This window comes from Ruditapes philippinarum, unplaced genomic scaffold, assembly GCF_026571515.1.
Source record: "Ruditapes philippinarum isolate M1 unplaced genomic scaffold, ASM2657151v2 ctg10958_1_1_1_1, whole genome shotgun sequence".
Classification (NCBI taxonomy): Eukaryota; Metazoa; Mollusca; class Bivalvia; order Venerida; family Veneridae; genus Ruditapes; species Ruditapes philippinarum.
Window position 1 is genome coordinate 12676 of NW_026854629.1, and position 27387 is coordinate 40062.

General features: G+C 33.9%; 1 protein-coding gene across 1 annotated transcript; it reads right to left on the bottom strand.

The window, feature by feature from the left end:
- Window positions 1-586: 586 nt before the first annotated feature.
- LOC132740628 (probable cleavage and polyadenylation specificity factor subunit 2) lies at window positions 587-26912 on the bottom strand. Its single transcript, XM_060728571.1, has 3 exons — window positions 26794-26912; window positions 24135-24223; window positions 587-712 (listed from the first exon to the last, which is right to left on the bottom strand). The coding sequence occupies exons 1-3, from the start codon at window positions 26861-26863 to the stop codon at window positions 608-610; spliced, it is 264 nt and encodes an 87-aa protein (XP_060584554.1). The 5' UTR covers window positions 26864-26912; the 3' UTR covers window positions 587-607.
- Window positions 26913-27387: the final 475 nt, after the last annotated feature.

Genomic DNA, 27387 nt, shown 5'->3' on the forward strand with positions numbered 1-27387 from the left:
AACAGTTTAAATGGAATTTTTCCGTAAAAAAAGTGATGGTACATTTATTTTATTGTTCAGATCACATTTTTCAAAAGGAGAGACCATTAGTTTATTCTAAAAGTACAAAAAATTCCAAATAATTTAATTATCAGACAGCTGTCCTGTGCATGTATGTTTATCATAAGCCTCTGGCTTTTGAATGTACATGTAACATTAATGAATGCTGTCTCTTGCAAGTCATAAAAGTGAAATACAAACCGATGTGCCTGTTACATGACTTCAAGTGAAATGACTCCAGATTAGTAAAATAAATCTTCAAACAAGATAACCACATGCTGTGTCAATGCTGGTATGCTTATGCAAAGGGCAATAACTGAGAGAAAATTTAATTCAAAAGTGTTATCTTTACACAACTTTAACTTTTGTCATAAACAATTAATTACATTCTATAATCTTCAAAGCTTTCATACTTGAATCCTTCATTATATATTTTGACATACTAAAATATGACCTTGACCCCAAAATTTTGACATACTGAAAAAAATACAACCTTGACCCCAAAATGTCATTTTTTGAGACAGAAACTGACCAATCAAGTTAACTAATAAGGTTTGCTTTATTTTACTCATACCTGTGACTTTGCAAATTCGACGACATTAAAGCTGACATTGTTTAACAATGCAAGTGAGTAAGTTGTCAGTCCAGACTCTGTACTTCTCCACATCTGATCCTGTAACAGAACAACAAAAACTTACATTAACAATATAAATGTATATAACTTTTACATCTCACCAAAAAGTGTGATTTTTTATCTTTTTTATCTGACCTTGGAACTCTGCACGTGACCATGACCTTGGCTACAAGACCTTAATTTTGTGCGCAATTTAAGTTACATATATTATAATTCCTCATTTCATAATATGCAAGTGTTTTTATCTGACCTCTAAGTGTAACCTTGGGCTTTAACCTAGAGATCTGGTTCATGCCCCCAGCACAAGGTCACATTATTGTTGTGTTTGTGGTACTTTTAGTTTTTTCTTTTTGGCTTTTTCTTATTGGGTGGTTCCAGTATTCCTTACTTTATTACTGTAAAATCACCAAATTAAAAGCTTAAGAAAAATAAAAGCAATAGCACTTTTGACGCTTTATGGACATTTTAGTTGTTGACAGTTTAAGCAAAGACTTTAACCATGTATTACATAAATGCATAGGTGTTTAACATAACTCTAAAGTAAAGTATAAAACACTTTATGTTTGAAAACAAAGATAACTTCTACCAAATTCCATAAACAATGTCCTGAAAAAACATAACAACAACAACAATAGCACAAAGATATGCAACGATAGCACACAGATATGCCTACAGAGTTGAAACATCTGTGTCAATTGCTCAAGATGGGAAACTATTCAATCTTCTGTAAATTACTGTTTTGTGTGTTTTGAAGATATAAAACTTTATATATGCTTAAAAAAAAACATATTTATGTGTCTGGAAAAACATTGCATACAAAACACCAGCTTCAGTTTCATGCATAAATCCATATTAAGTGAATTTGAGTAAACAAGGAGCATTCTGTTTATTATATGTATTTGCAGATCTTGCTTTTACACTTGCCAAAATACACAAACTCAGGATATATCTTCCAACATTAAGGTAATTTATACATGAACAGCTTAACATAATGTACATCATGGCTCTGTCTGCCTTCTGAGCACAATCAGGAGAGAACTGGATTAGTAATCAAGGGTTACTGGTTTGATCCTTGAGCATTAGGTTATGTATGTATATATATATATAAGGATCTTACACTGGCTGCCAGCACAGACCGGAATATCCACCTCGAGTGTAACTGTTTACCACCGAAACGATGCACAGCTCTGCCGAGTTTCTGCTAAACAGTTACCCGAGGGCTAGATATGTCTGTGACTACTGTGAGCCAGTGTTTGGTTCTTTTTCTTGCACATGACTGTGTAAACAGCAGATGATCTTGTCTGATATGCAAGAAATTAATTGTAGTCTCTATTTATTCATATATTACATAATATTAAGGGTGTAACGGTTTACCGGTATACCGATATATTGCAATATGAAAAAATAAATTTCGTACCACGGTACGATTTTTGGAAAACCGGTATTTTATAAAAATCATAATTTTCAATTAATTGCCTTCCAATTTTGTACAAATTTCACATAAAATCTTTAATTGGCGAATTTTATTGGCACCAACGTAAGGTAAAAGTATCCGACAACTAGTACACTTAAAAATCAATAAGCGGCCGCATAATTTACATAAGCGGCCCAGATGTGAAAGGTCACATGTGACTAGTTTTGTTTATCAAATTGTGTGACACTTTACTTTCTATTTATTCCTTACATTTATATTAAGTTTCTACTAAAAATATATACATATAATAATAATATATAATGTTACTCCATCTTAAAAGACTTTATATCAAAACATATACACAACAATACGTATTGCAATATATTGCAATACGCTTCAGCAAAATGGCAATATATTGCAATACGGTTTTTGCCGTATTGTTACACCCCTACATAATATATTATAAATTTATTATATATACTTTTTCCTTACTGTTGGTTACGAACCCAAGACTTGTCACCCTTCATGCCCTTAAAGATTTTATATTGAAGCACAAAGTGGTCCATGCAATTTTCAGGGAGTATTAGCAAAATATATGAATTTTGATCTAAAAGATGATTACTGTGCGGCGGCCAATAAGAACCTGAATGTTTTGAGCAAGGTGAAATTTCTCTGTGAAAATATATCAGACACTAAGTCTTAAATTCATTTGTCTCTATCAGCTGATTTAGAAATCATAATTATGGATTAGTAGTTAGTGACTTGCAGTGAAATTGGTAATTGTAACTGATTACTTCTCCAGGAAAACTGGTGAGACACACTGACCTTTTTGATATACTGGTGATCAAAAATGTGTCCATAAAAATGGCATAAAAAAAAACCCAAACAAATAGACAAACAAACTAATACACAGTATATCTCACAGTACTTCTCAGTATTTGATATTTATTTCAAAACCATTGTATTTTGCTACTTCATGTTATAAATGGAGTTGAAGATGTTTGGGGTTTTTTTATATGACTAAGAAAGCTGAAAAAATATTAAATTTTCAATGACTCATCATAAATGAATCACCTTAAAGATGACAAACATATTTTGTCTCATTTTTATTTACCATTACTATACCATTATCTTCACCAAAAGAAATGTATCAATCTTTTCATCCTTAGTCATTGCAAATTTGCAAATTGAATTCTCAACAATAGATTCATCCTTTAAAAGGAATCAGTACTACAAATTGCCCTTTAACATTACAACTTCATAAACAATACGTCATTTAAATCAACTTCAAACTGCGAACAAATATGTACAAAAATAACAACTTCTTTACATAAGAAACAGCCTTGCTCAGTACTCTTGCATTGAACATAAAATGTGTGCTGTGTACTTCAAGTGTACTCTATCAACTACCTTATATACGTATGCAGTTATACATTTGTAGTACACTCTTCAAAATGCAAATGAGCTGTGCCTTGTACAATCTGCTGCAAACAACTAGTACACAGCATGTACACAGGAGGAACAAAAATGTTACAAATACACCAGAGAAATAATACACAGAATGTACACAACAATGCATTTTGCAAATGAAACTGTGGAGAAAAAACATGTTTAAGTGTGTGTGAATTCTAAGGCTTAATGAGAGTCAATCCTCCCTTTCAGGCAATAAGAGTACAGACACCCGGAACATGTCACCATTCATGTCCTTATTAAAGGATATTAATAATCTGCCAAAAGGAGTTTGAACAGGTCTGCTGTGTTTACATAGCATACAGTTTGAACTCAAGAGAACTACCATTTGAGCTGCCCCAAAAACTCCAAAATTATGTAAGAGACTTATTGTTCCAACTTGGTTTTATATAGTCCCTATCCTAGTTTCCATGCTATGCTGGTAAATAATAATTCTTTTTTAACTTTTAATTGGTGCAATTTGAACTGAAACTGAAATACCAGCCTAGGTTAAGTAAAACTTAAGCTAACAAAAAACTTCTCATGTAGTAACTTTAGCAAAAACCAAAGTGAAGTTAAAGAAAACTTACTTTGTCTTTTTTTTCAATAAAGTTAATTTTTTAAATAAAGTTTTAAAAAAAATGATCCATAATTTTAAAAAAAAAAAAAAAAAAATCTACATTTTCTTAAATCTATAAATATTTATTCACTTTTTGATTTATTTGCCTTGCTTTTCATCTAAATCATGCTCATGAATCTTTAATAGCGGAGCTGGCTAGACAGAAAGGACAGCGGGCTGCCATTCAGAAATGACAAAAAATATATCAATAAATTAAGACAAACGAGTATTATAAAGCTGCCATCATTTGCTGCAGATTAATTCAACCTTTTCTTTCTTCAAGATGATTATCTTTTCAACCTACACACTATTAAAGATGTAGCTTCTCACATATCATGAGATCTCAAACTTTGTCGTCAATTTTCCTTGAAACAAAATCAGACAAAATATCAATCAATATTAACAAACTTTTCATATTTTGATAAAAAAAAACAATATCAATTGACTTGATTTGTACAATTTAATTGCTCTACTTAGACCATTTTCTTAATCTAAGGTATTAGACCCCAAATTTGAATTTTTAGTAATTTCAAGTTATTACAAAGGACAATTAAGAAGGAAAATTTAAACTCTCGGTGAGAATTCTCTTAAATTTTGCATAATCTTAACCAAATCAAATTGATGAAAACAAATTTTGGGTCATTTTCAAGGGTAAATAACTCATTACTGTGGACAACAAGTCATCTCATTTGATTAAATTTGGGATTTAGCTGACATTGTGTGTGACAGTGTTAGAGCAATGCCTCTAGATGCTTGCCGAAATCATGATCAAAAAGCAGAAAAACATCTCTTGTTATATATTATATATATCTCTCTTTTTATATATATGTAAGGAAACTCATGTTATCTGTTTCAGAAAAATGCTAACATTTGCTGGCATCTTCAGAACGGGAGTGAAAAAATCTGCACTGACAGTTAAATACTGTTTGTTAACTTTATCAGTCTGAAAAATAAACATTTAGTTGCAGAAAATTATTTCAGTTTCAAAAATAAGGTACAATGTATTTACAAGAAAGTTGTCAAAATCAGAAGTATTTTTAGAAATTTATGCAGTTCACTTTATTCAAAATTTATGCATATTGGCCACCCTATCATAGACAGTGAGTTTAGTCAATACCTCATATAAAGTGTTTTTCATCGATCAATCATTCTATTAAATTAGAAAGCAAGAACAAATCACTTCATACTTAAAAACATACTATCTAATTTTTGCTAGTTTTAATTAACTGTCAATAATTCATTAATATTTAATCCAGCATCCCGAAATGTGTCTACGACATACAAAAACCAGTTCATTAAGTACACAATGTATGTGACTCCAGGGACCTAATGCCATCATTTATACAAAGTGCAACATTAATCAAAGGGCTGCAAGCTCTGTGGTATTTTCTGATCTTTGCAATCTAAATCATACTGACTATCTGTATGTATTTTCCTATATAAGTTTATTTTTATACACTATAATTCATCTTACGCAGCGACTGCGTTAAGATTTTTTTTCTATAACAGTTTGAGATTGATACATATGGAATTTTGCATGACTAGAGTTGCATTTTATGACAGCCACACTTTATCCTTGCATATCGTGGCTACTTCCTTAAAAAGACACTTCAAAAAAAGTTGCCTCGACTAGGATTTGAACCTTAGGACTCTCACACCCTAAACGAGCGCGATACGAGCGCGATACTCCTGCACCACGGTGAAGTAATACGTAATATGTAGCCTGAATAAAAAGAAATACATTGTAATTCTAAATTGAGAATTTCCATTTCGTGTTTGTAATCCTTATCAATTTCGAGGTATTTTGTTCACGATAAACCTGTTTAACACTGATAAAAATAATTTAGCGAAAATCTTCTCGCCAAAACAGTCCGACATGTATATATTCCACTACTCGGCAGTCAGATTTATTTGTGTACTACGCCCTGGAGTATTCAGTAATCGACATAGCTAAAAATAGCATTTTCATTGATTAAAATGATATTCATCCGCGAAATTTTTGATTGTAACCTCATATTTCTATTAACTAATCTGAACTTTCAATGCACTGTAATTCGTTAAATGCCTACATTAAAAATCATGCTGTCTTTTAAATTGCTGGATTTTAAGCAGTTTTGAGTGAGAACTACTTTGCGTTGTTAGGTCTGTTAGGAAATTTTGTGTTAGACCGTGGATGTTAGCTATGTATTTACTGATCTTGCGATCAGAAAATACAAAAATTGATGAGATTTGTAAAAAAAAACTGTATTTTCTAGATAAAAACATAAATGTATCATCTTTGAAACCAATTTACACAAGCTGATACAGTTATTATGATTATCTATGCCTCAATTTATTGAGTACCTTTGCTGGAGAGCATTTAATTATTTATCAAATTTAATACCCAATACCTTAGTGATAAATGAGAAACAAAAAAATTCAATGTGAACAACCACTTTTGTTTTTAAATTATTTTGAGAACTTTTAACAGTGTAAGTATTATTCCTTTTAATTAAGTCAGCTTGCAGGTTGAATCACTAAAAAATACCAAGCTGAGGCCAAAGACCCCCATCCCACATGAAAGGACACTTCTGGCCAATAAAGCTGAAATATTTGTCAACATTGATTGGCTTACTAACAATAAATTAATGTGACTTAAAATCTAACAGTGATATTTTTCTCTTTCCTTTTTTGCAACCAACCAACCTTGAATGTAGTAACCAAAAGAAAATTGAAAAACATTTTACATGCCTATTTAAGTATTCACTTTTTAACAGACTGATAATAATACAGATAATGAAAATGGTATTTATCATTATACTTGTAAAAAGTGATTCTAGGACATTTGCCCCCCCCCCCCCTTTTAATAGGGCAGACAAAAATGGGCAAATGTCCTTTGACCATAAAAAGTTATGATGTTGACAAGAAACCTTTCATTTCTAAGACAAAATTCATTTCCAAGACAAAATTTATACCTATGAAGTTTATAAAGTTGCAAATAAGGAACTTACAACAAATTTGTCAGCTGGGAAAGACATATTTAGCTTGTGTTTTATGGAAAAAATATCAAGGAAAATATCAAATTTGTAGAAAGTATTTCAAACTACTAGTATATTTAATTCATCAAAAGTAAATGCACTTTCAGAATAAAAATTAACATGCAACTTAACCCATTACTTCATATACACGCCTTTTAACGCCTTTTTCACCCCCCCCCCCCTTTTTGTTGTCTCAAATGGTGAAAAAATGCATTATTTTGGCCCTTAACACTTGTTTATGTTTGAGAAATGTCGTTAAAAAAAGTGACCACTTTTTCGGCGCGGCCCCCCAACTAAAAGATACATCAGGGAGTTGCCAGAAGGGGGATGTGCCCCCTTCTGTTTGGGGGGGTTTGAAGGGGGGCGGAGTCCCCCTCAACGCCAAGAAAATTTTGGACTTGTGAGAGGCTATAAATGACCCCAGATTGATCATAAGGTAACGTGTAACCAACGCTGAAATGCATTTGACTCTATCTCAATCCATTGAGAAGTTGCAGCACTTTGAAATGAATTATGATGGAAAAATTCAAAGCAAAATAGTGATTTTTGGCAATTTTGAGATGTCCCCTCGTTGCCATGGTAACAGAAAATTTAAGCCTGAGCATGTTGTTGCAAGGGCAATGGTCCAGTCAACATTTGTGCCAAGTTTAATTAGTGTTGAAGCAGTTTTTATAGTATTATAGCAATTTGAACTTGTAACGGGAGACTTTTCAATGAAAACAGCCATTTTTCACAAAATGCTCATGAAGTAATGGGTTAAAGAACTGCATAAAATCAAGTAAGTGCATCACCTTTAGACAAAAATTGAAACATTATTCAGAATGATTCTGAAATTCTTCATACATTCATAAAAAAAACCATTGGCAGAAAAATGCAGCAATTTCAATATTATGACAGGGCATCATTTTGTAGATGGTTGATAAGGCAGTTCATCATAAAAGTTATTATGTACACATTATGCCAAGTCTGTATCACTTAGAGGCATGAATAATTCAAACTGTTTCATACAATGATAGAAATCAGTTGCCAGAAAAGAAATGATTTTAATAATATTTTCTGTATAACGCAAATTATAACAAGAAACATGGCAATGCCACGAAACCAGATTTTCAGTTATCACCATTGTAGATAAATATGTTGTAGTTGAAATACAAATACAAGCAACAAAAAATGTAACTATGTGCAATGTAAATCATGAATAATGTAGGAGGAATTGCGCAGAGAAAATGTGCTCACTATATATTCTGTATAAGGAAAAAAAACAAAGGGCCATAATTAGGTCATATATTATCCAATCACAAAACCCTGACAATATGCACCAGGGCACTTGATAACAAAGCTTCTGTGAAAGTTTGGTCAAAATCTGTTGAGAAATGTAGAAGGAGTTGCACACAGAAGAAATTGTTCACTATATATTCTATATAAGGAAAAAAAACCAAAGGGCCATAACTAGGTTGAATATTATCCAATCACAAAACCCTGACAATATGCGCCAGGGCACTTGATGACAAAGCTTCTGTGAAAGTTTGGTCAAAATCCATTGAGAAATGTAGGAGGAGTTGCGCACAGAAGAAATTGTTTACGCCCGCCCGTCCGCCCACAGACATACCTCAGTTTTTTCCTTTGGAAAACCTGGTTAAAAATTACAAAAATTCAACAACAACAACAAAACTCCTGTTGATATTATTTACGGTAGGTTTAGCTTTGTATGATTTGTTTGGATTTATAGCCAATTTTTACAAACATTACAGTGTAATAGACAGGCTAGTCTCCTTTTTGCAACTAGAACTATCGCTGAATGCGATTCATACCCCCACCAATGTCCTTGACAGAAGACCACTTTGAAAGGTGGTTAAGGGAATAACTTATGTGGCACAAATACATAAAAAGAAATTATCTCTGGTGAAAAAAAGATTAATTGTACAGGTAATAGTATAAATATATATTATCAAATCATGGTCGAAACAGTTAGAAATAACCTTTCATTTTCCCAATATATTAAACATTTTATTTATAAGTCAATTTTTGACCTTCAAGTGTGGCCTTGACCTTAATCTGGCACAAGGGTAAGATGGGTTTTGCACATCACCCATTTTGGTTGAACATTTGAGTAAAGTTTGAAGAAAATCCTTCCATTAGTATAGAATTTATAGAGTAGACACAATATATTGTCTAGTATTGGTTGTATGTAAATTTGAAGACTTATAAAGGGGCATAACTTTGTCAAAATGCAATACAGAGTAATGAAACTTGACCTGCATATCTAATTTGGCACACCTCGTATATCTTTTAAGTTTCAAGCAAATGCCTGCACTAGTTTCAGAATTATTCAAGTACATGTTAAAATTTAAGAACATTTTCTAAGTCAATTTTTGACTTTCAAGTTTGACCTTGACCTTAAGCCGGCACAAAGGTGACAAGGATTCTGCACATAACCTTGTTGAGGTGAAAATATGAGTAAAGTTTGAAGAAAATTCTTCCATTAGTATAGGATTTATAGAGCGGACACAACATATTGTCTAATATTTGATTGTATGTAAATTTGAAGACTTAAAAAGGGACATAACTTTGTTAAAATGCAATACAGAGTTATGAAACTTGAGCCAACAGCATATCGGAATTGTGACCCTTCAAAAATATTTTAAGTTTCAAGCAAATACCTTTTCTAGATTGAGAAATATTCAAATAAATGTTAAAATTTAAGAATATTTTCTAAGTCAATTTTTGACCTTCAAGTGTGACCTTGACCTTAAGCCAGCAAAAGAGTGACATAAGTTCTGCACATCCCCTGGATGAGATGAACATTTGAGCCAAGATTGAAGAAAATCTTTCAATTAGTGTAGGACTTACAGAGCGGACATGACATACTGTGTAATATTAGATTGTTTGATATTTGACCTTCAATTGTGACCTTGACCTTGAGCTGACACATGGGCAACATGGGTTCTGCACATCCCCTGGTTGAGGTGAATATTTGAGTCAAGTTTGAAGAAAATCTATCAATTAGTGTAGGACTTACAGAGCGGACACAACATACTGTGTAATATTTAATTGTTTGATATTTGACCTTCAATTGTGACCTTGACCTTGAGCTGACACATGGGCGACATGGGTTCTGCACATCCCCTTGTTGAGGTGAACATTTGAGCCAAGTTTGAAGAAAATCTTTCAAGTAGTGTAGGACTTACAGAGCGGACACGACATACTGTGTAATATTTAATTGTTTGATATTTGACCTTCAATTGTGACCTTGAGCTGACACATGGGCGACATGGGTTCTGCACATCGCCTGCCTGAGGTGAACATTTGAGCCAAGTTTGAAGAAAATCTTTCAAGAAGTGTAGGACTTACAGAGCGGACACAACATACTGTGTAATATTTGATAGTGTTTGATATTTGACCTTCAATTGTGACCTTGACCTTGAGCTGACACATGGGCAACATGGGTTCTGCACATCCCCTTGTTGAGGTGAATATTTGAGCCAAGTTTGAAGAAAATCTTTCAATTAGTGTAGGACTTACAGAGCGGACACAACATACTGTGTAATATTTGATTGTTTGATATTTGACCTTCAATTGTGACCTTGACCTTGAGCTGGCACATGGGCAACATGGGTTCTGCACATCCCCTGGTTGAGGTGAACATTTGAGCCAAGTTTGAAGAAAATCTTTCAAGTAGTGTAGGACTTACAGAGCGGACACAACATACTGTGTAATATTTGATAGTGTTTGATATTTGACCTTCAATTGTGACCTTGACCTTGAGCTGACACATGGGCAACATGGGTTCTGCACATCCCCTTGTTCAGGTGAATATTTGAGTCAAGTTTGAAGAAAATCTTTCAAGTAGTGTAGGACTTACAGAGCGGACACGACATACTGTGTAATATTTAATTGTTTGATATTTGACCTTCAATTGTGACCTTGACCTTGAGCTGACACATGGGCGACATGGGTTCTGCACATCCCCTGCTTGAGGTGAACATTTGAGCCAAGTTTGAAGAAAATCTTTCAATTAGTGTAGGACTTACAGAGCGGACACGACATACTGTGTAATATTTCAGTGTTTGATATTTGACCTTCAATTGTGATCTTGACCTTGAGCAGACACATGGGCAACATGGGTTCTGCACATCCTCTTGTTGAGGTAAACATTTGAGTTTGAAGAAAATCCTTAAATTGGTATAGGATTTATAGAGCGGACACGAAAATGGAGACAGACAGACCGACCGACCGACCGACGGACCGACGCAACAAAGCGAATCCATTATAGCCCCCCCCACATTTTGTGGTGGGGGTATAATAATCACAAATGCACTTTTCATTATCTCACGTCAACAGACTTGATCAAACCCAGTCTGCAATTGCTCCTGACAAATTGCCCTTTTTCCAGATTTCAGTCAAAACAAAACCATTTAAACCAGCTCCAATGGAAAAGCTGCAGATAGCCATCATGTGTAAAAGCTCATTAAATTTTGACTTACGAGGAACAGCCAGAACAGATACTAATTGATCTAAGTACCCGTCAGATGCTCTCCTTAAATTCTTTGATTTTATTTATGTTAATTACCTTTAGGCTAGATTTTATTCATGTTTATTACCTTTGGGTTATATTTTATTCATGATAATTACCTTTGGCTTGATTTTATTTATGTTAATCACATTTAGGCTTGATTTTATTCATGTTAATTACCCATGGGCTTGATTTTATTCATGTTAATTACCTTTGGGCTTGATTTTATTCATGAACATTACCTTTGGGTGACATTTTATTCATGATAATTATCTTTGGGTTACATTTTATTCATGTAAATTACCTTTGGGCTTGATTTTATTCATGTTAATTACCCTTGGGCTTTATTTTGTTCATGTTTATTACCTTTGGGCTCGATTTTATTCATGTTAATTATCTGTGGGCTTGATTTTATTAAAAATGCAATCAATATTCATATATCTTCTACACCCCTTACTAAAAGTGTTAAGGGTTCCATTTTATATAGTTCCGCCCATTGTTTTCTCGTCAGGGCATATGCATTCTTTTACTTGGTGACCATGCAACGCTTTTCATGGAATGGCACTAACATTAATCTCAATGAAGGTTTCATGATAACTGCCTCATGAATACATCTGTGGATATTTATAAATTCAAAATTTTACCATTTTCATCTTGAAATGTTGAATTAAGCCAGTGCTAGAGGGAATGGACAGAAGCTAGCAATTGCCACTGCTATCCATGAACAAGCTCATTCAAAACTGAGCCTGCAAAATTTTCTATTTTGCTGTTTTGGGCTTTCTTTAGTGATTCAGTTTCCTCTTTTTTTTTTAAAGAAATCTCCTCATTCTTTTTATTAAATAGGATTACATCTCCATCTAATAAATCGTATTTGCCAACACAAAAACAAGATGTTCGTATTCATACATTTTAGATAAAATTTGGAGAAAAACAACCCCAGTTGTTTCCCCCTATTAGAGACTTATTGAAAATAATCTTTGATAAATGTATTTGTCCTTCATTTCACAGTGTTTTTGAACATTTTCTGATTCTGTTAGATGATTTATGATTCCACAAATTTAATTTGGCATGGAAATAAACAAGTTTAAGACTGAATTCATTCTGCAGGCATGCATTCATTATTCTAAAGACTTCAGGAGAGTCCTGAAAGTAATCTAGATACACTGTATTAAACTGCATTACATTTATAAAAAATTTTTATACAAACCAAAGGATGGAATGTTATAAAATAACAAGAGAGGTGCATAAAACAGAATTTCCCCCAACTCGATTACTGTTAATAAAGTTAAAATGCAATGTCTGAGGGGTTGCTCAATTTTAAGTTGGTTTTTATTTGAAGCAATCTATTCAAAGTTTAAAAGATGTTAACATCAAATAAAAATTCTGTTAAATTCAGTAAACAGCCTGGTCCGACTGTGAAGTTTATCACTTTCAGTTTGTTTGATTGTTTAATCTTTTATTCAGATATTACTCGAGGATTTAAGCAGTGGCGCCTGGACTACTAATCCAATGCTTCTACTATTGAGCTGAGCAGGCAAACATCACTCAGTTCCATCAGGGTACTGTGTGAGGGCTAATACCATACTCAATAAAGTGTGCTTCTCTGTACCAATTTGATCGCAAAACTGCAGTAACTTACATGAAATAGGGGACTTGCAATAGTTTTGCAATCAACCCTTGATACAGTGTGCTTCTTTAACTTCTCTTAACTTCTCTAAACAGTTGGCTTCTTAACTTTAACAATTTAATGCTAAATTAAAACAACAAAGGACAGAAATCCATGCAATGAAAAATAACCTGTCAAAGTTGACTCTTGTAGCAGGATCACTATCTAGAGTGTCATGTTGAATATCTTTCACTTTCACCCAAAGTATGTACTCTTCTAAATGACATGCATCTGCATAATCAATATTTATTTTTCTCTCATTTCCTTTTCTAAACCATGTCCTGGGTATTAAATAGCAGATTATCTTAATGGTTTATGTAAAAGGCTGCTGCTTCTTTAAGACAAAGAAAATATATCAATGTAAATAAAGAAAGGAAGAGATAATAAAAAGTGCGGAAGAACTAACCAAACAATTTAGTTGAAGTTCATTAAATACATTATTTTTTTACATTACTGTTTATTTAATCGTTTCTTTAATTTTTACACTCCAATTTCATTCATTCTTTAATACACAGTTCAATAAATTCAGGCTTTTCTTACATTACAATTCATTATGTCTTTTCTTACCTTACATTTCATTAAGTCCTTTCTTACATTACATTTCATTAAGTATTTTCTTACATTACATTTCATCAAGTCATTTCTTATGTTACATTTCATTAAGTCCTTTCTTACATTACATTTCATTAAGTCCTTTCTAAAGTTACATTTCATTAAGTCCCTTCTTATTTTACATTTCATTAAGTCCTTTCTAACATTACATTTCATTAAGTCTTTTCTTACATTACATTTCATTAAGTCCTTCTAACATAAAATTTCATTAAGTCTTTTCTCACATTACATTTCATTAAGTCCTTTCTAATGTTACATTTCATTAAGTCCTTTCTTACATTACATTTCATTAAGTCTTTTCTTACATTACATTTCATGAAGTCTTTTCTTACATTACATTTCATGAAGTCTTTTCTTACATTACATTTCATGAAGTCTTTTCTTACATTACATTTCATGAAGTCTTTTCTTACATTGTAAGGTTTCATGACTCTAGGTCAACTACTTTTTTTAGTTACATGCAACACAAGTTGAAAATTGCAAATTTTTACTAAGTCAAGGACAATCACTCTAACAAGAGCTGTCGGTAGGACAGCAACGCTCGACTATTCTTAGTGCTTGATAGTAAAAAAAATGCCTGATACAGTTACCTCCTCCTGTTTACAGGTTGGGGTCATGATGGTGAACAAGTGTGCAAAGTTTCAAAGCCATATGTCAATGGACTTTGAAAATATTTGAACTATTACAAAAACTTTAACGTAAATTCTAAGTCGAAAAAGGGGCATAATTCTGTCAAAATGCTTGATAGAGTTACCTCCTCCTGTCTACAGGTTGGGGTCATGATGGTGAACAAGTGTGCAAAGTTTCAAAGCCATATGTCAATGGACTTTGAAAATATTTGAACTATTACAAAAACTTTAACATAAGTGGTTACGCCGACGCCGACGCGGACGCGGACGCCGACGCTCGGGTGACTGCAATAGCTCTACTTATTCTTATCGAATAGTCGAGCTAAAAATACTAAAAATATCCACACAATATACCCAGGTGCACAACTACACATGCTGATCAACATTCCTGTAAGGTTTCATGACTCTAGGTCAACTACTTTTTTTTAGTTACATGCAACACAAGTTAAAAATTGCAAATTTTTACTAATTCAAGGGCAATAACTCTAAAAATACTAAATATATCCACACAAAATACCCAAATGCACAACTACTCATGCTGATCAACATTCCTGTAAGGTTTCATGACTCTATGTCAATTACTTTTTGAGCTACATGCGACACAAAAAGACGGAAGGACGGACTGACAAGGGTAAATCTAAATGCCCCTCTATAGTGGGGGCACAAAAATATATTAAATGTTTAAGAAATGTTATATTACTTTCAGTGCATATTTGATGTAAATGCCAGAATTTACCAACTTTATTACCATATAAATCTTACATTTTTATTTAGAGTAATGGCCAATTTATTCTGTTTATAAGACACACTAATGGTAATTCATGTGTAATATAGCATGCATCTTGAGCTAACATAAGTCACTTCTATTGCAGTGTTGACATCATTTTACAAAATGAAGTACTTTTAATTTTCACAAAATTAATAAGTAATTTAACTTAGTAGTCATCATTTAAACCTTAAGTCTTTAGTTATCATTTAAACCTTAATATGTTAATATTTATCATTTAAACTTACTTCAGTAGTTATCATTTAAACTTACTTCAGTAGTTATCATTTAAACTTATTTCAGTATTTATCATTTAAACCTTATTTCAGTAGTCATCATTTTAACCTTATTTCAGTAGTTATCATTTAAACCTTGTTTCAGTAGTTATCATTTAAACCTTGTTTCAGTAGTAATATCATTTAAACGTTATTTCAGTAGTTATCATTTAAACGTTATTTCGGTAGTTATCATTTAAACCTTATGTCAATATTTATCATTTAAACCTCTTTTTGGTTACCGTAGTTATAATTAAACCTTATCTCACTTAACATCTTTCAATTTGAACAAAATTGCCATCACTCATTTTTAAGGAAAATTTCAAAATATGTATCATCTGAACAGTGAACAGTGAAGACCATGATAAGACGGCATGAATTCAATTATGCATCTTGAGTCTTGCATAAAAGACTGTATTTTACCAATCCTTTAGGTAACAATTGGTGAAGAACTGTTGGAAACTTAACATAATTAACAGAACTCAATTCTAATCTGTTCAAAATGTTCGATTTTTTTCCCTTTTTGTTTTTTTTTTTGTTTTTTTTTTAATTCAATCCATCTGGAAGGATGAGCAGTGATGTCTTTTTGTGAAACTACAACTCCGCGAGTCGGATGTGTAGCCTTGTGAACAATATAGTTTAGGAGAATTTATGGCCAGGACAAAAATGAAGAAAATAAAGAAGTGCAGAGTACCAGTTCTTGTACACTGCATTTTTCTTAATGAGATCTATCATCCTATGAAGTTTAAAGACCATAGCTTTTATACTTTAGGAGAAATGGCCTGGACAAAAATAAAGTATGAAAATTAACAAAGGGCAATAACTCAAAAAATAAGAAATGCAGAGTACCGGTTCTTGTGCACAGGACTTCTTCTTAATGAGATCTATCATCCTATGAAGTTTCATGTCCATAGCTTTTATACTTTAGGAGAAATGGCCTGGACAAAAATAAAGTATGAAAATTAACAAAGGGCAATAACTCAAAAACTAAGAAATGCAGAGTACCTGTTCTTGTGCATTGCACCTCTACTTAATGAGATCTAGTACAGAGTAGTACAGATCCTGTCAGCACGTGATAGTACAGATCCTGTCAGCATATGATAGTACAGAATCCCAAGCATGTGATAGTACAGAATCCCAAGCATGTGATAGTACAGATCCTGAGCATGTAATAGTACAGATCGCAATCATGTGATAGTACAGATCTTGAGCATGTGATAGTACAGATCTTGAGCATGTGATAGTACAGATCCTGAGCATGTGATAGTACACATCCTGAGCATGTAATAGTACAGATCTTGAGCATGTGATAGTACAGATCCTGAGCATGTCATAGTACAGATCCCAAGCATGTGATAGTACAGATCCCAAGCATATGATAGTACACATCCTGAGCATGTGATAGTACAGATCCCAAGCATGTGATAGTACACATCCTGAGCATGTGATAGTACAGATCCCAAGCATGTGATAGTACACATCCTGAGCATGTGATAGTACAGATCCAAGCATGTGATAGTACACATCCTGAGCATGTGATAGTACAGATCCTGAGCATGTGATAGTACAGATCCTGAGCATGTGATAGTACAGATCCCAAGCATGTGATAGTACACATCCTGAGCATGTGATAGTAAAGATCCCAAGCATGTGATAGTACACATCCTGAGCATGTGATAGTACAGATCCTGAGCATGTGATAGTACAGATCCCAAGCATGTGATAGTACAGATCCCAAGCATGTGATAGTACAGATCCTGAGCATGTGATAGTACAGATCCCAAGCATATGATAGTACACATCCTGAGCATGTGATAGTACAGATCCCAAGCATGTGATAGTACACATCCTGAGCATGTGATAGTACAGATCCCAAGCATGTGATAGTACACATCCTGAGCATGTGATAGTACAGATCCTGAGCATGTGATAGTACAGATCCCAAGCATGTGATAGTACAGATCCCAAGCATGTGATAGTACAGATCCCAAGCCTGTGATAGTACAGATCCTGAGCATGTGATAGTACAGATCCCAAGCATGTGATAGTACAGATCGCAATCATGTGATAGTACAGATCCCAAAGCATGTGATAGTACTGATCCTGAGCATGTGATAGTACAGATCCCAAGCATATGAGAGTACAGATCCTGAGCATGTGATAGTACAGATCCCAAGCATGTGATAGTACACATCCTGAGCATGTGATAGTACAGATCCCAAGCATGTGATAGTACACATCCTGAGCATGTGATAGTACAGATCCCAAGCATGTGATAGTACACATCCTGAGCATGTGATAGTACAGATCCTGAGCATGTGATAGTACAGATCCCAAGCATGTGATAGTACAGATCCCAAGCATGTGATAGTACAGATCCCAAGCCTGTGATAGTACAGATCCTGAGCATGTGATAGTACAGATCCCAAGCATGTGATAGTACAGATCGCAATCATGTGATAGTACAGATCCCAAGCATGTGATAGTACAGATCCTGAGCATGTGATAGTACAGATCCCAAGCATATGATAGTACAGATCCTGAGCATGTGATAGTACAGATCCCAAGCATGTGATAGTACAGATCCTGAGCATGTGATAGTACAGATCCCAAGCATGTGATAGTACACATCCTGAGCATGTGATAGTACAGATCCCAAGCATGTGATAGTACAGATCCTGAGCATGTGATAGTACAGATCCCAAGCATGTGATAGTACACATCCTGAGCATGTGATAGTACAGATCCCAAGCATGTGATAGTACAGATCCCAAGCCTGTGATAGTACAGATCCTGAGCATGTGATAGTACAGATCCTGAGCATGTGATAGTACAGATCCCAAGCATGTGATAGTACACATCCTGAGCATGTGATAGTACAGATCCCAAGCATGTGATAGTACAGATCCCAAGCATGTGATAGTACACATCCTGAGCATGTGATAGTACAGATCCCAAGCATGTGATAGTACAGATCCCAAGCCTGTGATAGTACAGATCCTGAGCATGTGATAGTACAGATCCTGAGCATGTGATAGTACAGATCCCAAGCCTGTGATAGTACAGATCCCAAGCATGTGATAGTACACATCCTGAGCATGTGATAGTACAGATCCCAAGCATGTGATAGTACAGATCCCAAGCCTGTGATAGTACAGATCCTGAGCATGTGATAGTACAGATCCCAAGCATGTGATAGTACACATCCTGAGCATGTGATAGTACATATCCTGAGCATGTGATAGTACAGATCCTGAGCATTTTACTGGGCATGCTCTTGAAAAAGAGATTTAAAAGCCAAACTGCCAAAAAAGATGAAAATTTATATCCTATAACATGAAGGAATTTTTTACAATTTTTACAGAATATAAAAAACAATTCTGACATCAATCCTTTTAAGCTGAAACTAAAAGTGATTAGCTTTTGATACCAGTGTAGAGCTAGGCCAGCCTGCACATTAATTTCCAGTTTTCATCTTGATATACCAAACTATTGATAACGGACAGCTCCAGGAATGAAAGCTAGACAAGACCATCAAACAAATTGAGCAGGTTAACAATTTAACCAATATCTATCTCTCGCCTTACTTCCTAACCAGATCATGTCCTGAGTGTTAAATAGCAGATCAGCTAGACTTGTCTGGCCTCCAGTTGCCAGTCAAAAATGAAGAAATAAAACTCTGTAAATTAAGATTAAAGAGTAACAGACAAGTGAAGATGTGTCAATATATACAGAAACTTTTTATTGTGTTGTTACAGCTGATGGCATCATGGTCAATATATAAGAAATAGTCGCAGACTACCGAGACACAAGTGTATTATTATATGAGCACTAAAACTTTGAGATGAGAGTTTGCTATATAAAATATTTATCAGATTACATGCTATAATTTATTTATTACTTACATGTATTACCAATAATGGCATGCTTTTATATGTACATTACAAATTCCAAGACATGAGTATTGGAACTTCTTCAAGGTTCTGAATGAGGTACCAAAATATGGTCTTTTCAACCCACACCACAAGTCAACACTTCAATTTTTATTTCAAAAATACAAATGTAGCTTCAAAGGAAATAAGCATCAATGAAATATTTTTACATTTTAAATGGTTTTTTAATTTTTTGTGGATGTTTAACCAGTTTTTCGAAACTCTTTCCCAAGTCAGTGGCCTGAGCATGACCAAGACAATTCTAACAACCTTATTGTAGTTTATTAAAAAGAATGGGGCAGATTTTGTTAACAAAATGTTGAGGTAAATTTACACACATCAAAAGGTTTACCAAATATACCATAAAACAAGAGGGCCATGATGGCCCTGAGGTCGCTCACCTGTATATAGCTGCCCCTCCCCCGGGCCAATTTTTACCCAAGGGCTTTTATTTGTTTATTTGAACAGACTTGGTAGACACCCATAAGAAGATGTTTCATGCAAAACATCTAAGTTCTAGCTCATTGGGTTTTTTTTTTCAAAGGTTTACCAAATATACCATAAAACAAGAGGGCCATGATGGCCCTGAGGTCGCTCACCTGTATATAGCCCCCCCCCCGGCCCAATTTTTACCCAAGGGCTTTTATTTGTTTATTTGAACAGACTTGGTAGACACCCATAAGAAGATGTTTCATGCAAAACATCTAAGTTCTAGCTCATTGGGTTTTTTTTTAAAAGAAGATTTTTTAAGTTTTTACTATACACATATAGTTAAAAACAATGAGACCCCTCGGGCAGGGCCAGTTTTGACCCCTGGGCTTTTATTTGAACAAACTTTGTAGATATTTACTTAAAGATGTTTCATGCTTAATATCTAAACTCTAGCTATTTGAGTTTTTTCAAAGAAGATTTTTAAGTTTTTGCTATACACATATAAGGAAATTCAATGACCCCCGGGGCGGGGCCAGTTTTGACCCCAGGGCTTTTATTTGAACATACTTGGTAGACACCCATTAGAACATGTCTCAATCTTAAATATCTTAGCTCTAGCTCTTTGGGTTCTTTAAAAGAATATTTTTTAAGTTTTTACTATATGCATATAGGGAAAATCAATGATCCCCTGGGACGGGGCCAATTTTGACCCCAGGGCTTTTATTTGAACAAACTTGGTAGACATTCACTAGAAGATGTTTCATGCCAAATATCTAAGCTCTAGCTCTTACAGTTCTTTAAAAGAAGATTTTATAAGTTTTTACTATATGCATATAGGGAAAATCAATGACACCCTGGGGCGGGGCCAATTTTGACCCCAGGGCTTTTATTTGAACAAACTTGGTAGACATTCACTAGAAGATGTTTCATGCCAAATATCTTAGCTCTAGCTCTTTGGGTTCTTTAAAAGAAGATTTTTTAAGTTTTAACTTTATGCATATAGGGAAAATCAATGACCGCCTGGGGTGGGGCCAATTTGGACCCCAGGGCTTTTATTTGAACAAACTTGGTAGACATTCACTAGAAGATGTTTCATGCCAAATATCTAAGCTCTAGCTCTTACAGTTCTTTAAAAAAAGATTTTTTAAGTTTTTACTATATGCAAATAGGGAAAATCAATGACACCCTGGGGCGGGGCCAATTTTGACCCCAGGGCTTTTATTTGAACAAACTTGGTAGACATTCACTAGAAGATGTTTCATGCCAAATATCTTAGCTCTAGCTCTTCTGGTTCTTTAAAAGAAGATTTTTTAAGTTTTTACTATATGCATATAGGGAAAATCAATGACCCCCCAGGGCGGGGCCAATTTTGACCCCAGGGCTTTTATTTGAACAAACTTGGTAGACATTCACTAGAAGATGTTTCATGCCAAATATCTTAGCTCTAGCTCTTTGGGTTCTTTAAAAAGAAGATTTTTTAAGTTTTTACTATATGCATATAGGAAAATCAATGACCCCCTGGGGCGGGGCCAATTTTGACCCCAGGGCTTTTATTTGAACAAACTTGGTAGACATTCACTAGAAGATGTTTCATGCCAAATATCTAAGCTCTAGCTCTTACAGTTCTTTAAAAGAAGATTTTTTAAGTTTTTACTATATGCATATAGGGAAAATCAATGACCCCCCAGGGAGGGCCAATTTTGACCCCAGGGCTTTTATTTGAACAAACTTGGTAGAACACTCACTAGAAGATGTTCCATGCCAAATATCTTAGCTCTAGCTCTTACGGTTCTTTAAAAGAAGATTTTTTAAGTTTTTACTATATGCATATAGGGAAAATCAATGAACCCCCGGGGCGGGGCCAATTTTGACCCCAGGGCTTTTATTTGAACAAACTTGGTAGACACTCATTAGAAGATGTTTCATGCCAAATATCTAAGCTCTAGCTCTTAGGGTTCTTTAAAGGAGGATATTTAAAGATTTTTCTTTCGGTTGCCATGGCAACCAGAGTTCTGCATGGAATTAAATTCTTTGAACAATTTTTAAAGGTGACCACCAAAGGAACATTCCTGTGAAGTTTGGATGAAATTGGCTCAGTGGTTTATGAGGAGATGTCATTTAAAGCAAAAGTTTACGGACGGACGACGGACGACGGACGGACCGACGACGGACGGACGGACGACGGACGAAAAGCGATCACAAAAGCTCACCCTGTCACTTTGTGACAGGTGAGCTAAAAATCAAATAAATAGAAGTGACGGCACAACTGAGTGGTTAACATGTCAAACAAGTAATCTAAGGATCCCTAGCCACAAAAGTTCAAACCCTGTCAGAGGCAAGCAGTTGTTTCCTTCAGCAAGAAACTGTTAATTTATATTTTGGCACATTATTTTCAGAAAGACTGTCTATTATTTACAGAAGGATGATCAAGTATTGTATCAACTGTCCAAAATAATTGACATGCAATCTACTTTTTAGATTAATGCCATTGATAAATGAATAACAGATTATTTCATAAATATTTAATCAGGTATCTTACTTTTTTGTCAACCTTTTGCGAACATAATCTTCAGATATTGTACAGAAATAGACTCCTGAGTCAATTACCTCATACCAAGTTTAAAGTAAGACTGTGTCCTATTACCAAGACTGTGTCCTATTACCAAGTTTAAAGTAAGACTGTGTCCTATTACCAAGTTTAAAGTAAGACTGTGTCCTATTTATTATCTACATAAAAAAATCTCAGGGCAAACTTACTGTAACTACACATTTACATATAAATTATAACATGATTTTCAGTGGGCAGTGAAATTTGGTTTTGATATTTTCACAGTGAAATTATAAGATATAATTTTCAAAGTAGTCTGACAATATCTGATTTAGGAGGAAAAGAATATTTCTTAAATAAGTAGAATTTTTTTCAAAGCAGGTCATTAGGAAAATGCAAGATTGATTCATTAATCAAAATGTTAAATATTCAAACAATATTTACCAGTAATTATATTGATTAACCCGTTATATATATAAGATAATTATTGTGGTTTCTGCATCACAAAGTATAGAATATATATCATTTAAGACTTTTATACCAAAGCTTGTCAGATATTTTCTAGAAGCTATTATTATCAAAACCAAAAGTGTTTATTTAAGTTACGTAAATTGGTACTTTTCATTTAACATTTAATTTTCAAATTGACTTTCTAATATTTTCCAAACTTGGGGATGCATATAAGAGTTTTCATCTAAAGAATGGAACACAAACTTTTCATGGTTTCAGCTGTTAAATAAATAAAAGATAAAACGGGAACCATTCTGAAAACAAATGACTGGTTCCAATAACAACTTGTAAGAGAAAGGTAGGAAAAAGTTGTTTGGTTTTATGTCGCACTAACACAGTATAGGTCTTATGAGAGTTATTCATCTATCAAGCTGATATCTCAATGTTTTAAAAAACAGCCTGGACAAAAAATTATAGATTGCAAATTTAGCATTTAAAATAACAAAGAGCATTAACTAAAAAGTTGTCAATATTGCCAAATGTATTCTACCCTACGGTGATCTATACCCCAGTGAAGTTTCAAATTAATATCACTAAAGTTTAGTTATACTTGAGCACTGCACTCCTTTTCAAAAATTCTATCCACTTCTGAAGTTTAAAGTTGATATCTCAAATACTATTTAAATTATGAACCTGAGAAAAATTATGCAAAAGAATATCACCATTTCAGGCAATAACAATAAAAACAATCAAGTCTTGAGTTACCATTATTGTTGAGTTTCCATTCTAGTACATACCACTCCTGCTAAAAGAGATCTCTTAACCTATGAAATTACAAGCTGATATCCCAAATACTTCATGACCTATGTATGATCTTGACAAATGCTTAGCATGGAAAATGACAAAGGGAAAAAAGTAAAATACTATGAAGGGTAGAGTTATCATTCTTGTGTGCACTGCACTTGTCTTGAATATCAACTTCATGAATTTCAAATTGATATCTCAAATACTTTTTGAGGTTATGCGCCAGACAAAAATAATAGACAGAAGGAAGGACGAAGACTATTAACGTATCCTCCGTCACCTTTTTGGTGTAGGATAATATTAAGATAATATTAAGGTGAAATATGAAATCATACCAGAAGTTGTGCAAGTTCTAGCATTCTGCCAGCTGTGTCCACAGCTATCATAACATTTCCATCACGTCTCATTGTTTGTAAAATGGTTGCTGAAAATAGAAAATATTGAAATTATAACAACTAAACAGCCATTACTTCAATCTTAAACACAAGGCTTTACTGGACCCTAAAACTTCACCTTACAGTGAGTATAAAATACAGTGTTTTCTTGAAATTTTACCCTCTCAGGAAGATAAAAAACAAAAATCTTAAAAAAGATATATACAGGAGTACAACAATTTTATATGAGGTCTTACAGAGCACTGCAAGAATTATTATTACCAAGAACAATATTTCAAGTTACAAAGAAATTCTCTTTGCTCAAACTCAGACTTCTGTTATTTGATTGGTTAGAATTGCAACAGAATGTACAATGACCAATGAAAATCCAGAGATTAAGAAACGATAACTGTTGTTGGAAACTGACAAATGCCCCCTTAGCAGGGCCAAGTAGAGGACGAGGACGGACAGATGGAGGGACAGAAGGACAGAAGTTACAATAAAAGACAAACTCAGACAAAAGTTTTATAACCTCAAGGCTATGAAGGCCATTCAAAAGCATCCCATGTAGTAAACTACATGTTTATGAAACAAGGACTACAGATTTAAAGAAAACAAGTTTTGTTTTTAATATTTGTAATAAAATTTAAATAATCACCTTCAGATGATTAGCAAGGTTATATCAAAGGATCTTAGCTGTGGTCAGATAGATATAAAGGTGAGATTACCCACTGACAGGTGCTGGCAAAACAATATACCACATAGACAGATGAAATTAAAACAACATACAATCCCACATATTTATTGGTACATCATTGAACTTGAAGTCACTCAACTACATGAAGGTTACATTTGCAATCCAGAGGTTACTTAAGCATGATTTGGCTATTTTGTAAAATATAATACATTTTTACATTATAACATCTGACAAGGGTTCAGAGCAAAATGAAGGTGAGTGGTTATTGAAAATCATGCAAAAATTTTGGTGACCTCTATCTTGTAAAAATCCTAAACCTACCCTTGTGTTATAATGGGGATGAGTAATCACACTTACTTAATGTAGTACATCTTTTTGGTATGTAGCAACTTAGTAAAATTCTGTCAAAGATACACAGCTCTAGAAAGTGGTTACAATATACAACCATGCAATTTCCAGGGAGTTTAAGCCATAAGAGATGAATTTTTAGCTAAAAAGTAAATACAGAGGCCAATGAGACCTAGAATATACCCTAGACATAAGGTAGCCCACCCTAGACAAAAATGAAAAGGTAGCCCTGATAAGGTTTGTTAAGCCAGCTTAAAGTGCCTGCCTTTCAATTCACGTAGAAGTAAATTTTCTATGTTTTCTTGCTGGAAATTATTCACATATTTAATAATGAACTTAAATTTAATTGGTTGACACAATTTTGTCTGTTATACCGATCATACTATAGACCAAGCCTTTTGATTGGTTTTAATAAACTCATGAAATTGTGAGGCAACCAATAAAATAGCTGTCTTTGACACAACTCTAATTGACTGGATATCTGCCAAAAATCCTGGGCTGACAAATGTTTATGGTTCGGCATGGGTATCTAACAATGCCACTTATGTAGACCGAACCATTTATATAACTTTTATAGTGGATGATTCCTGTGGTGATAGGTCAAAGTCAACCTTAACTGATGTTGTTTAAAGAAATTACAGATAGCAATGATTTATGAATGACAGACATCTTGCAGTCACAAAAGCTTACCTACAAAGAAAACTTTGTGCTGAAGTGAGCAAGGAAAAGGATAAGCCATCCTTTCTTGAAAAGTCGATGAAATTAGCAACAACATGTTCACAATACTGGATAGTCTGAAATCAATCTATCTCAACCACATTATACAAGGCTCACAAAGTTGACCTTCCTAATATCACAAGTAAAAACTGCCATATGTGTGATTATTACTTTTATACACTTTCAATCTTTTACATAAGCAGAAAATAACAGTTCAGCTGGATGTAAAGGTCTGGATTTTCTTTTGTACAATGTATCTAATTTAAACTTCAGTCAGAAGAAAATTCACTCAACATTATGTCATTCAAAAACATTATAAAATAAACAGGTGTATGAAGAACAAGAGCAAAATTGTGTCTCTTGATTTTATCCTACAGTGACAGAGGTATTGTCTCAGTACAGAACCCTTATACTCTATCTACAATTTGATTTTGAATGGGACAGTTTGAACAAAGACCAACAAACTGCTATGACTATTGCATTTAAAAAGATCTTACACATAAACATGTTGAAAATTAAACAAAGTATTTATGTTCCAAGCACCTGTATTGAAGAATTTTCTTGTGTTACCATTGCAACTGCACATATATATGTACAACCTCTGATTACTGTGTCAGAAAATAGATTCTTTTGCTAAGTGGTCTAGAGCATTGTTTCCCTCGTTAGTAATTGTGAGGATGTGAATGTGAATCCCTGCCACAATGAGAATGGGAATTATTTCTAATGCAACTTTCTGTTACAAATTAAAAATGTTCGTAAGACTCGGCTTTTCTACAAACACGTTTAACTGAATAAATTCTATTTTAGAAAAAAACAACTACAAAAGCATACTTACAATAAACTGATTGAAATACTTACTCATCAGCTGCTCATCCCTGACTCTCCGCCGTGACTGGTTATAGTTGGCATTAAATGCATCAGTTATCATTAAATGAGGCCGGGAAAAGTACTTTCCTTCCAAAATACAGCCATTTAAATGTCTGCAAGTAAAACAGAAGACAAAATATTTAAATTTTTGACATAATTCAAATTTGAGTTTATTGATTTAAGCTCTTTGATGAGGAAAGATTGAAGCTTATTTGAATTCATTCCAGAATCTGCTTTTTAGACGTAACTATTACTAATGTCCTATGAGGAAACATGGGCCTGAAGAAACACACATATTATATGACAAAATTGACGGATGAAACCAAAGCAACACACATGTTATATGACAAAATTGACGGATGAAACCAAAGCAACACACATGTTATATGACAAGTTGACAGATGAAACCAAAGCAACTTACATGTTATATGACAAAGTTGACAGATGAAACCAAAGCAACACACATGTTATATGACAAAATTGACATATAAAACCTAAGCAACTTACATGTTATATGACAAAATTGACATATAAAACCTAAGAAACTTACATGTTATATGACAAAATTGACATATAAAACCTAAG